This window comes from Planococcus citri, chromosome 2 (assembly GCF_950023065.1).
Source record: "Planococcus citri chromosome 2, ihPlaCitr1.1, whole genome shotgun sequence".
In the NCBI taxonomy this organism is placed as follows: domain Eukaryota; kingdom Metazoa; phylum Arthropoda; class Insecta; order Hemiptera; family Pseudococcidae; genus Planococcus; species Planococcus citri.
The window spans coordinates 21586225-21598832 of NC_088678.1; the positions used below are offsets into that span (position 1 = coordinate 21586225).

Consider the following 12608-nt stretch of genomic DNA (forward strand, 5'->3'; position numbering starts at 1 on the left):
AACCCAAAATTCGCAATTTTTCGTGAAAAATTCATCCGGAATTTAATTTTGACAAACAGAGCTCGAGTAAATGAACTAGTTTATCATTTTCAAAAAAAAGTATGCACGGGTAGCTGCATTTATTTTACCTATTACATATTTTCATTTTTTTAAAATGAGAAAATATTCTTCAATTCCTTCCTCCAAATTCGAGTTATAATTCTCAGATTTGTTCTTAACAACGAATGACTGCACAGCCTGTTCTAATAAAGTAATTATATTTTATATTGCTCAATTTTACGAAATTTGATTTTTTCAAATAAAAAAATTATATACTTTTATTTCGCTTTGATAAAATTTACAATAATGCTACATTTGAAAAAAATAATAATCTCGACAATCATGCTCTTCCTAGAAAACGTAACGAACGTTATCAGACGTAAGAATGCATATAGGTAATTTTTCGTGAAAAACTGCAATTTTTCGATTAAAACGTAACGAACGTTATCAGATGTAAGAATTGTATTCATGTTACCGTTAATGTATTTACTCCAGGTAATGTATGAAATAACTAGCTAATTCATACGTCACCCGCGAAAGTGTGTAATCAAATAAATTTTTCATAGTTAACCTAAGAAATGTATGAAGAACACATTTTCCCAAGTGGTGCTCATACTCAATTAAAAATGATAAAGACAGAGGTGAGACGAAACGATGTGACGTTGGGGGGTGGGGGGCTGGGTGAAACTAAAATCTAAAACTCTCCCAACTTGTCTCACTAGATTTTCCCAGCTGTTCATTCCACCCCTTCCCCCTCCCAGATTTTTCCATCTAATTGGATATAGATGTGATTCGAGGTTCAGACCATTTTTTTTAAAAGGGCGGAACTTGAAAAGTGAAAACAAAACATTGATCGGATTATGTTTTTGGAATTTCTTGGGTTGATTTCTCCACTCTAGAAAATGTTAGAAAATCATTATGGTAGAATTCAAATCTGTCGGATCAAAGCTAGGGCGGAAGCAGTGAAAAATTAGGTAATTCAAAATATAAAACAACGTCATTTCTTATGCAAAAAGTTGATTTTCATAGCTTCAAAATTTTTAAATTTCAATGGTTTTCAGAAATTACAAATAGGCAGCGGCGGATTACCCTAGAAGCTGACCAAGCTGCAGCTTGGAGCGCAAAATTTTAGGGGCGCAAAAATTTTGAGAAATTTTTTTTGTTTTTTTTTTGGATGTTATTGTTTTATCTGTTTTTTTCATACACGTTCATACAAACATTACACTCACTACAGACAGATAAAGATAGGTAATGCCAGTGAGAATTCAACATCGACAAATTGCTGGCTCAAACAGCTAGCTATATGATTTTAATCGTATTTTTTCCTTTTGTATCATCGATAATGAATTTAAACAGATTTCCGGGCACCAAAGATTTGTCTATGCTTTATTTATGCAAATGTGGTGTGTTGTTCGTATCTAATTAAATGGAAGTTCATGATTAAATTTTCACATTTTGTGAATTGTTATAGGTGTTATGTAATAAATAATCTTTTTAATGTTGTTAAATGTTTATATTCCAGAATTTTTTGGCGGGGGAGGGGGGGAAATTGTTGTGAAAAAAGGGCGCTAAGTTTTATGTAGTGTAGAGCGCCAATAATACTTAATCCGCCACTGCAAATAGGTATCTATTATTTTTTTAAAATAAGCTATAAGAATTTAGAAGTAAAAGCTCGAGCAAAGCGAGGGCAAAAGCTTTTAAGAAAAATTGCAATTCCTGAGAAGTAAAACAGCATTATTTTTATGGGAGAAGTCAATTTTTCAACTCTCGTTAATTTGGTCAGTGGAAAGGAAATAAGGTGCACTTTTCAAAATTGGAACAAAATTTGTGTTTTTTTGGTGATTTTCCCAAGTGGACTTGAAAAAGTTTGAGCAGTGCTCGAGCACACGAGCACAGGTATGATGCCGCCCTTGATGAAGAATCTAGTTATTCTATGAAATAGCGAGGCGTGCTTAGTTAAATCATGAAAATGAAGTGTTGAAAATAATTTTATTAGGTACCTACACATACTAAGTATACAGTATGACACAAAAGTGGTACCCAGTGGCTTTTATTTCTAAGTGGAAAGAGCTAGAGAGATGAATGAAGCGGCGTTGAGTAGGAAAAAATAAGGGCTTTCAAAAGTGCCTTGTTTCAGGTCCATCAGTCCATGCACAGGGTGCCCACAAATTGAAAAACCAGTTTGGTCAAAAAATTCAAACTGGTCTTTATTGGCACAATGTGTTCTACACACTAGGGCGACAAAAACGTGATTTATGAATTTTTTAAAACCAGTTCATTATTTTGCAACCAGTTCACAAAAAATGTCCAAAAATTGTAGATAGAGAAAAAAGCACGAAACAAAAGTTGTAGAGCGTGAAAAATTACACAATTCTGTGTTATCACATTTTAAGACTGGTTCATTGGCTCGCATTTAGCAACCAGTTTTTGGCAGTCACCTAAAAGTTGGAGATGGAGAAAAAAGCTTGAAACAAAAGTTGTAGAGCGTGAAAAATTGAGCCATTTTCGCTGATCAGTTTTTGAAACCGGTTCATTAATTTGCAACCAGTTATCAAAAATTACCTAAAAATTGGAGATCAAGAAAAAAAGCTTGAAACAAAAGTTGTGGCCCACTTGACAAGAGATTTGCCAGTTAAGCCGAAATGCCGGTTGATTTTTTGTAAATTTGCCGTTAAATAGGCGCGCAAAAATGACAGTAAATTTGCCGTAGAAAAAACGCCGGTTAGAAAAAGCTACTTTTTATAAAAACAGCCGTTTTTGACCAGGGGATGGCAGAATTTTTTATTTGCCGAACTGCCGGTTCTCACAAATCAGCTGTTTTTTATTCACCGATTATAGTGCACATGCGCAATGGGTATTCACAACTTCTTTTTAAAAAATTGAATAGAAGTACGAAGTGCGGTACATGTACGTATACCGCTTGAAAACAGAAATGTTCACCTTGCAATGATAGCTGCGTGGTTAGAGCATTAGATTGTCAAGCGGGAGTCCTGGGTTCGATCCCCGCTTGGGCTGGAAATTTTTTGTAGATCTCAGGTTTTTATTCAGCGATTTAATGCATTAGGTATTTAAAAAGCAGCCGATTTTTTCCTGGCTTTTTTAATCGGTGAATCTATTGTCAAGTGGGAGGGGGCTTTATGGAAAACTTCTGAACAACTTCAGCGTAGATCTGAGGTTCGTTCTCACCCGACTCAGAACTGGTCACTCTCTTCTTACTCACCAATTCATATTCCTCAAACAGCCTCCCCCATCATGCCCAGAATGCAACATCCCCTTAAACATTGCTCATCTTATGTACTAATCGACTGTCCTTCTTACCAAAGTGAACGCTCCAGACTTCTAAATTCCAACCAACTTCAAGTCCTTCTTTCTGATGACGCCACTCATATAGACAATGTCATCAAATTTCTATACTCAACTAAATTAGATAAAAAAATTTTAAAACCCAGATAGCCCATCTCTTTGTATTGATTGTAACTTTATTTCTAAATATGTAGATATATACCCTAATTATAAGTTTGTCTTAATATAGAGCCCCTAGCCTAAGTTGCTGTAAATGACTCTTAATAAATAAATAAAAAAAGTTGTGGGGCATGAAAAATTACACAATTCTGTTCTGTCACATTTTGAAACCGGTTCATTGATTTGCATTTCACATCCAGTTTTTGACCATCACCTACAAATTGAAGACAGAGAAAAAAGCTTGAAACAAAAGTTGTAGAGCGTGAAAAATTGAACCATTTTTGCTGATTGGATTTTGAACTTTTGATTCAAGCTTTTTTCTCTATCTACAATTTCTGGGTATTTTTTATCAACTGGTTGCAAATCAATGAACCGGTTTCAAAAAATTCATAAATCACGTTTTTGTCCCCTTAGTGTGTAGGACACATTGCGCCAATAAAAACCAGTTTGAATTTTCTGACCAAACCAGTTTTTCAATTTGTGAACACCCTGTGCATGGACCTGAAATTTTCAAGGTCGCTTTTGAAAGTCATTATTTTACCTTACTCAACGCCACTTCTTTCATCTTTCTAGCTCTTTCCACTTATATGTAAATGAAAGCCACCGGACACTACTTTTGTGTCATACTGTAGTTTTGAGCATGATAAAAAATTGTTGTAAGGTAACGTGTACGATATTAGAGACAAAAGCTTCCAAAAGTTGAAAAAAAAATGTTTTACTGGCATGGTATTTGGAGCTACACCATAATGAGACTTTTTCGACTATCACAACTTTTTTGGAGGGATGAGGGGCGGCTCAGTTCTTCAATGAATTTTGAATTCAAAAGGCCAGGCAGGTTCAGAAAATTCAAATCGCATTTTTTGAGGGAGTGACCAAAGGATTCCAAGAGTGGCAACACTTCAATTTTTTCAAAAATGATCCACCTTTGAGGACCCCTGGGACAGACTCTTGAACAACTATAGGTGGGGGCGGGGGGGAGGGGTTCAAAATTTTTCTGGGCAGTCAAATAGCAAGAAAAGTACTAAATAACGTATCATACCTATAATTGTTCTAGTTTTGAATTAACCTCAATTTCTTACTTGATCGCAGTTCATTCATTGAATACACACTTTAACGAAACACACCTCGTGTATGTACATATGATATAGTAACTAGGAAAAGTTTTGAAAAAATTTGATTACATACTTTTGCAGGTAATGTATGATATATGAATTAACTAGTTATTTCATACATTACCTGGAGTCAATACGTTAATAACACGTATAATTTTTCGTGAAAAAACTGCATTTTTTTCGATTGTTCACGAGTTCGGGTGAACTTTTAATTGGTCTCCAATTAAAGACAATGATATTTCTAGGAACCAAAATGGCGTATGCGAATTCTTCCTTTTATAGCGCTTTAGTTATAAGTATAAGGAATAAGTTTATGGCTAAGTTCGGTATAAACCCACTTTGAAAAAATCATTGTGCTACAGTACATAGTAAGTATGCGTCTGTGGATCGTTTATTTCCCTTCGTGATAATGATAATGAGTTGTTTTACTTTGAAGCATTTCATCTAGGTATTTTACGTAGGTACTTACACGTTAGTTAGGTACGTAATGTGCAGTTTTAGCATCTTATCTACGCAAATGATCGGAAGTAGGGTAACTTACTTTTATTATAAATGTACAGATTTTTTTGCTAACTTTGATAATCGTACACATAATATGATAGACTCCACGTAATAGTCGAATGATTTTTTTAGTTTCGATTGTATAATTATTTGACAGATGAAGTGACCGGTTGTTGTTTTTCAAAGTATCCGAATTTTTTTTGATCTAATTCTAATATAGTTGTGCTTAATTTTGAAATTTCAAAATGACTTTAGCGAGAAAGTCGTGCAAGTTTGCGAGTTCAGTAAGAATCAGGTTGGAGAGTTCATTAAGAATCAGAACTTTGATCATTCTGTGGATTGTACTGGTAAGTTACATTTCATAACTATACGTTCTTCGACTTTATGTAGGTATTGTAGGTATACTCAATGTACGTCTAGACTTAAATCGATTTTAAATCCAATCATATTCTCTAAAACCATGTTCAAAAAGTCTCGAAAAATTTTATAACATTAAATAGGTAGGTAACGTTGAAGATTTTTGTAAAGATGTTTATTAGGGTAGATCCCCCACCTCCAAAAAGTCTGCGGATTTTGACCAAATTCAGCAGAGACCTTTATTTTGAGTTGGAATTTCCCAATACAATTTTTAACCCTCAAGATTCTCCTGGAGGGAAGATATAAGGCTTAAAAGAGGAGACATTCCAGTCCCAAATGAAAGTATTTGAGATTCCGCGTCTATTTATACAATTGCCGTCAAAATCCAAGACATCCTTTGGGGCTCTACTGAGCGGTTGAAAATTTGAAAATCGATCATTTTTGGATAGATTCGTGTTTTGAAAATTTTTTCTTCCCAAATACTTATTTTGTATTAAATTATGTTGGAATATTGAAAGATATCGTTCCTGAAATTGGGTAAATATTTTTTGGAATGCAGTGATGCCAATTTTTTGGCCATTTTTTTCAAATTGAGAAAACTTATTATTTTTTTGTTTTTTGATTTCTAAAGTTATGGCCTCCTAATCGCATTTTCCGACCATTTTTGGGAAAATTTTTCCAAAACATGGAGTTTTTATTGTTTTTTTTTTTTGTGTGTGCAATTTTTCAAGTAGGTACAAGATGTTGGCACCCTTCAAAACAGGCAAGGTTTTTTTAAAAATATACTATAATATAAATGTTACTGCTTATAGATTGTCTGTTGTTTACACATCTGGATTGTGAATCTGAACAATGATTATAACCATTTCGTGATGCATGGTAACAAACAATTAATCAGAATCAATGATAGCAGTGTTAATAGCAGTTATTCTCATTCCGAAGAAACAATTCGAGAAAACCGTTCAACCATCCACGTGAACGCTGGAACAAGAATCAAAAGAGAATCGCCAAAAGAAAAAATCTGTGACAAATGCAATTTCATTGAGATAGCTGTTGCTTGGGTCAGAGAGTTTATCTATAAGCATTTCGATTTTTCGGGAATTAGTATAACTATAGGTGAACGTGTAGCCGACAAATTTGCGGACTCTTATATTGATAGGTTTAATGTACACTTGTATAATTTAGAATCGAATATTCATAGATTATTTAAAGTTTGCGTTCATTATTATTTTTTCATCTGGATTGCTGTTGGTGTGATCGGCGCTGCTGTAGGAATATTCGGTATTCACGAGGTGAGTAATACGTGAACGTGGAAAAGATGCGAATGGGATGATGAATAGGTGGAGTGATGACTTCACGAGAGAATAATCACTTTGTAATTATTTTTATACAGAATATTTGGAGATGTCTAACGTTGAGCGTTTTCTTCTTCTATTTGTCCATTTTTTCATTGGTCATGATTATACTGGAACTCAATATCGATTCAGGCGCTGAACTTAGAATGCTCGTTTTGTTAGAACTGACTGGAGCTTTGTGGATAAATTTCAAAGAATGGATGATTCTGATAAACGTAGTACTTCTACTAATCACAGGTTCGTATGCAGTTACGATGATTTAATGAATAAGCAGAACAAATCTAAATGTAGGTACAAAAATAAGTAGGTACTTACCGATTACCAATTTTTTGATTATTATTGCCAATCTCAAAAACCCCAAAAAAATTTCCAAGTTTTTGGCTAACTTTATTAATTTTTTTATTGATTGTTTGAAAAATTATGAACAAATTGATACAAATTTGAAGGAACACAATCATTAAAATATTTTTTGGAATGTTTTTTTTTCCAACAGTAAAAGCATTAAATATATGGGAAAAAATCTTTTCCCTTTCTAAATGTAAAGGTACTTTTTACTCAATACACTTTTACCAAAACTACACTTTAAATTTTTCAAAAAGAAATTGAACTCTTTTTGAAGAGGGAGGGAAAGCGACCATTTTTGTTCTCCCATATGAGTGTAAAAATTTCAAATCCGCTCTTAAGTGCTCGACTTCTGGTGCTGTCAACTCGGTCATTTTTTCAATACTGAAAAATTATAGTTGTGCTTCCTGTGCATTACAATGATCACCCCATCACGATTGGGTATGTATACTTATGGGACTAATTGAGATTATTTTTACAGGTCTTTTGATATACTTTATGTACATCGTGAGAAAATATCGAAAAGTCATGATAGAGGAAAGTGAAGAAATGAAAGCATATTACAACACATGTTTCAAGGTCAAAGCTTCCAATGAAAGAAACCAGCAACCAGATGAACTCGCTTGATTACAATGCACAAGTATATGAATGAGCTCATTTTCACGTTTCATAATTTGCAGAAAAAAATGAATACCTACCTGATTTACTTGGATAATCTAATAAGTAGTATGTTTAAATCTAATGATGCCCACTCCCTCAATCCTGAAGTGGTGGGAGCGATTCTGAGATATTGCCTAGGAGCTCTGGGCCATTGGCCTGGTGCTTGGGAAGGTGGGTCAGCAGCCCCAAAACTGGGGCTCCCCATTCACCACAGCACTGGGACCTTTGAGTGGCCAAACCGTCCCTTCCCCCACCTAGTTTTAAGCAAAATTGAAACACTCTCAATCTTGGCTTAGCTTAAGTTGTACATACCTATGTACCTAAATAGTTTTATAGCTAAATTTTAGCATTAAGTATGTCATTTAGTATGTAGGTATTAGAATTTACATTCACCTTACCACCTAAATTTAAGATTGTACTGATATTATTCCTGCGGAAGGGGCAGGCGGGACTGTAATAATATTTAAAAAGAAAACCAACCTTTTTTTATTTAAAACTCTAGTTCACTTTAAATTTTTTTGTGGTTATTTTATTGTTTTTTGTGATTGAATAAATTAAGTATTTGCATCTTGTGTTGAGTTCAGATGATTTTTTTTGACGTAATTTTGATTATTAGTTTTTAGGAGAAAATTTTACGAGGGAGGGTCACAGCCCATTGACCAGATCCCTAATACAAGTACAGTGAAAATTGCTTATAGCGAGATTGAAAGGACCAGTCATTTTGCTCGTTGTATGCGGTCTCTCTCATACTAAAAGGTTTTGCATATACAATGAGTATCATGTACCTACTAACCAGATATAAAGAGCTTCTCGTTATAAATGATACTCATAACACAAGTAGCAAAAAAAAAGTATCAATTTTACCACTATTTTTGATTTGTCAAATTTATTGGAAATACTTAGTTTCAAATTGTTTTGAGCAGTACTAGAGCCTCCAGCAGCTTTTTAGGAAGTTCTGTTTTTCAAAAAATGCCGCAAAATCCGTCTCAATTTCAAAATTTTACCAAATTAACCTATAGCGATTTGACAAGACAACTGTCGCACTCTAGAAATAGTGGTCAAAAATGCCAGAACTAACGAAACGTCCTGTTATTATCAGCAATTTTGACAAATTTTGACAACATTACATTCTAATGTTTATACCAGAACTGTTCATCAGCCAATAAAAAACAAGGGGACACTATAGTCCAAGAGCTATACCACTGTGATTGGGCCGAAATAACTGAAAGCTGAGAATGGTCTCAAAAGTTAGTATACATACCCCTATTTTGAAAACACTTGGTCTGCCGATCCAAAGCTGCTGCTTTAAAGCTCAGTGAAAGCTCGAAAGTTCAAAATTTTTCTGAACTTTTCAGCTGAGAAAACTGATGGCTAAAACTGGTGCCTAATTATAGCATTTTTCGCGCTGAATCCGAATATATCGGTCTGCTGACCCATAAATTCCGCCAAAGCCCCGCCAGACTGGGTCAAAAGGGGAGCAAATTAGACAAATTTCATGTTTTTGGGCTAAATTCTCATAAAAAGCTACAAAATCGGGTTAAAAATTATTTTCAAGCAGTTTAACGGAATGCTTTATGGCTAAAATGATTTTTAGGCACCAAAATTTTGAAAAATTTTCGTTTTTTGGGGGTGGGGCAATGTGGGGCATGAGGGGAGTATTAATGAATTCAGAGAATATGGCCTTGTGATATATCAAAATATATGTTTTTTGGGTCGTAGAATTCAATTATGGCAATATTTTTCACATTGGAGGACAATACGGTCAAAAAACATATATTTTGATGTATCACAAAGCCATATTTGCTGAATTCATTAGTACTCTTCTGAGCTCCACCCTCCAAAAAATGAAAATTTCAAAAAATTTTGGTGCCTAAAAATCATCTTATCCATAGAGCATTTTGTTAAACTGCTTGAAAATAATTTTTAACCTGATTTTGTAGCTTTTTATGAGAATGTAGCCCAAAAACATGAAATTTGTCTAATTTGCTCCCCTTTTTACCCAGTCTGGCGGTGCTTTGGCGGCACTTATGGGTCGGCAGACCGAAATATTCGGATTCAGCGCGAAAAATTCTGTAATTAGGCACCAACTTTAGCCATCAGTTTTCTCAGCTGAAAGTTCAGAAAAATTTTGAACTTTCGAACTTTCACTGAGCTTTAAAGCAGTAGCTGCGGATCGGCAGACCAAGTGTTTTCAAAATAGGGGTATGTATACTAACTTTTGAGGCCATCCCCAGCTTTCAGTTATTTCGGCCCAATCGCAGTGGTATAGCTCTTGGAGTACAGTGCGCAGCGCACCTCTGTCAAGTTCCTATAAAGCTGAAATTTGGTATTAAATGAATGTTTTCTGCATGAACACACGTTATATAAGCAGAAGAAAAAACAATAATAAACGAACCAAATTTCAAGAATTTCAGCTCGTACTATCCGGATTCCTTGTTATACAAGCTTGTTCCAACAGGTACCATATTGTAGATGTTTAACCCACCCCCCCCCCTCAACATGAAAAAATGCCAAATTTTCCTGTGCCAGAACAACATTTGGTATGGCATTGAGGTATCTAGAGGGGGTGTGTAAAGGTTGCACCATTAATTTCTCATGTTGGGCATATTGCCTACTTTTTTATTTTAAGGGGCAAACATTTTAGAAAAAAATTTGTATTTTCCAAATACTTATGCCGATATTTTATTTTTTTCAAGTTGAAGTTAGGTGGAATCATTTTGACTCCTCACTGACAATTGTGTGTCCATGTCCAACTTGCTCATACACTTTGCCTATCCTTTTAATTCAAGGAGCAAAAATTTCAAGCTTCTGGTCTGTACAAAAATTGTACAAAAATTTCTGCCCCTTAAAATAAAAAAGTAAGCAACCTTCTTAACACAGCAAATGAACGGCAGAACATGCCCGCATATGTACTAGAAGTCCTTACTATCCTATCACTCGTTCCTGCGGAGCGAACGCAGGAAGAAACCAGTTTGTGACAATTGTCACCATGTTGAGGGTGGCGGGTTCAATGGTGTTGTGCTTGGGACTGCGCATTATGCTCGGTGTATCCAAAATCTCATACTAACCGATCTCATTATAAGTGATTTCCACTGTAGTTCTACCAATAATCCAAAGGCTTGCTTCTCCAAAGCCTCTGAGGGACATGAGGATGCAGCAGCTGGATTGCTTTGGTGTTGATGTGGCTGTGTAGGCGCTTCTCATGGGCAACCACATAACATTCGCGTACTTCATCCACATAGGGATTACTCAAATCTGCATGGATATCGTCATTTCGTCATTCTGCGAGAATCTGCATGCATTCACGATCATTCTCAGTATGATATTTTGCCTTCTCTGTATCACCAGGCGATTAGACCTTTTTGCACAGCCCCATAGCACCAGACCATATGTTCAGATCAGGGCTTCATACCCAAACATTTTCGGGTACGGGTACAAAAATTTTTTCAGAGGATTGGGTGAGGGTATTGGGTACAGTATTCCAAAATTTTTCAGGTATGGGTACGGGTACAGGATTTTCTTCCATTTTTTGATGAAATACCCGAAAATATACCCGCTCTATCGGGTATTTGGGTTCAAAATAGCTTTATTGGGTATGGGTACAGAAATTTATGGATTTTTGTTCGGGTATTTGGGTATGGGTATGGGTATGGGTTTGAAGCCCTGGTCCAGATAGGTTGGATAATCTGCTTGTAGACCAGGATTTTGCAGCTCAGGCCTCAGATCCAGTTCCAAGTGCCTTCCAATTAGCCAATATAGTTGCCGCACCTTTTTCTTCATCTGGTTGGACTTCATTTTCACATACCTACAAACATGGACCTTCCATGATAATCTGGTTTTCATGAAATATGTCGGAGAAAGGTCAAAATAAGAGAACTGAATAAATTCAAACTTTTTTTGATGTTTGGAATTGAAAATTGGATTTTTTCAAATTTTGATTTTTATGTGATGACAAGTTCATTTCATCGAGTGAAAGGGTTTTTTCCGACTTTTTCAACGGATACATAAAAATAGTAGTCAAATAAGTCAACTTCACCAATCAAAACTTTGTAGTGGGGACTAGGGACTCCTAGTTACCTACCTAGTGGGGTAATTATGCCCAGGCTGGGGGTAAGCTAACTGGATTAGCGCCCTCTGGTGGATTCGTTCCATCCAGAGGTAGACCCTGACGAAAGCTCCTGCCTCTGTGCAGTTCTTTTATACTAGTTGACGTAGCAGCTTTAACGCTGGCCGCTTTCCGTCTATAAGAGAACGCTCAGCAGAAGAATACCACCGTATTGTATCGTGTCACTTGTATGACCAGGTGACCATTTACCTATTTGCTTAATAAACGTTGTATGAACAGTGCTATGCCGCTTCATTAGTGTATTGAGTATTTGGGTCCATAACAACTTGTTGGGTCTGACGTAGTAGTGCTAAGTTGGCGTGCCCCCGGAGTGGATAACGTAGGGAGTGGCACACCTAACGGGCTTAAGTTGGATTTCCCCCCAACAACTTTTTTTTGTATTTTAAATTAAAAAATCGCATTTTTCGCTAACTTTCTATTTTTTTAAATCAACTTTACGAAATGAGCGTAAAAAGTTGTTCATAATACATTTTTTTTTCAGAATTTTAGAGAGTCAGAACGATATGAAAACTATGTTATGAAACTTTTCAGGCTAATTTTTTGAACAAAAAAAACTGATTTTTATGATATCGCCAAAAAGCCTCTCAAAACCTCTAACTATTGGAAAAAGTTCCATTTTGGTAGGTATCGCGGTTATGGAGTTATCCACTGCCT

The 12608-nt window shown here is 35.5% G+C and overlaps 1 protein-coding gene across 1 annotated transcript; it reads left to right on the forward strand.

Annotated features, from left to right (window-relative positions):
• The first annotated feature begins 5162 nt into the window (after positions 1-5162).
• LOC135834980 (uncharacterized) lies at positions 5163-8400 on the forward strand. The gene is made up of 4 exons (XM_065348993.1): positions 5163-5461; positions 6284-6763; positions 6865-7063; positions 7650-8400. The coding sequence occupies exons 1-4, from the start codon at positions 5360-5362 to the stop codon at positions 7793-7795; spliced, it is 927 nt and encodes a 308-aa protein (XP_065205065.1). The 5' UTR covers positions 5163-5359; the 3' UTR covers positions 7796-8400.
• The last annotated feature ends 4208 nt before the right edge of the window (positions 8401-12608 follow it).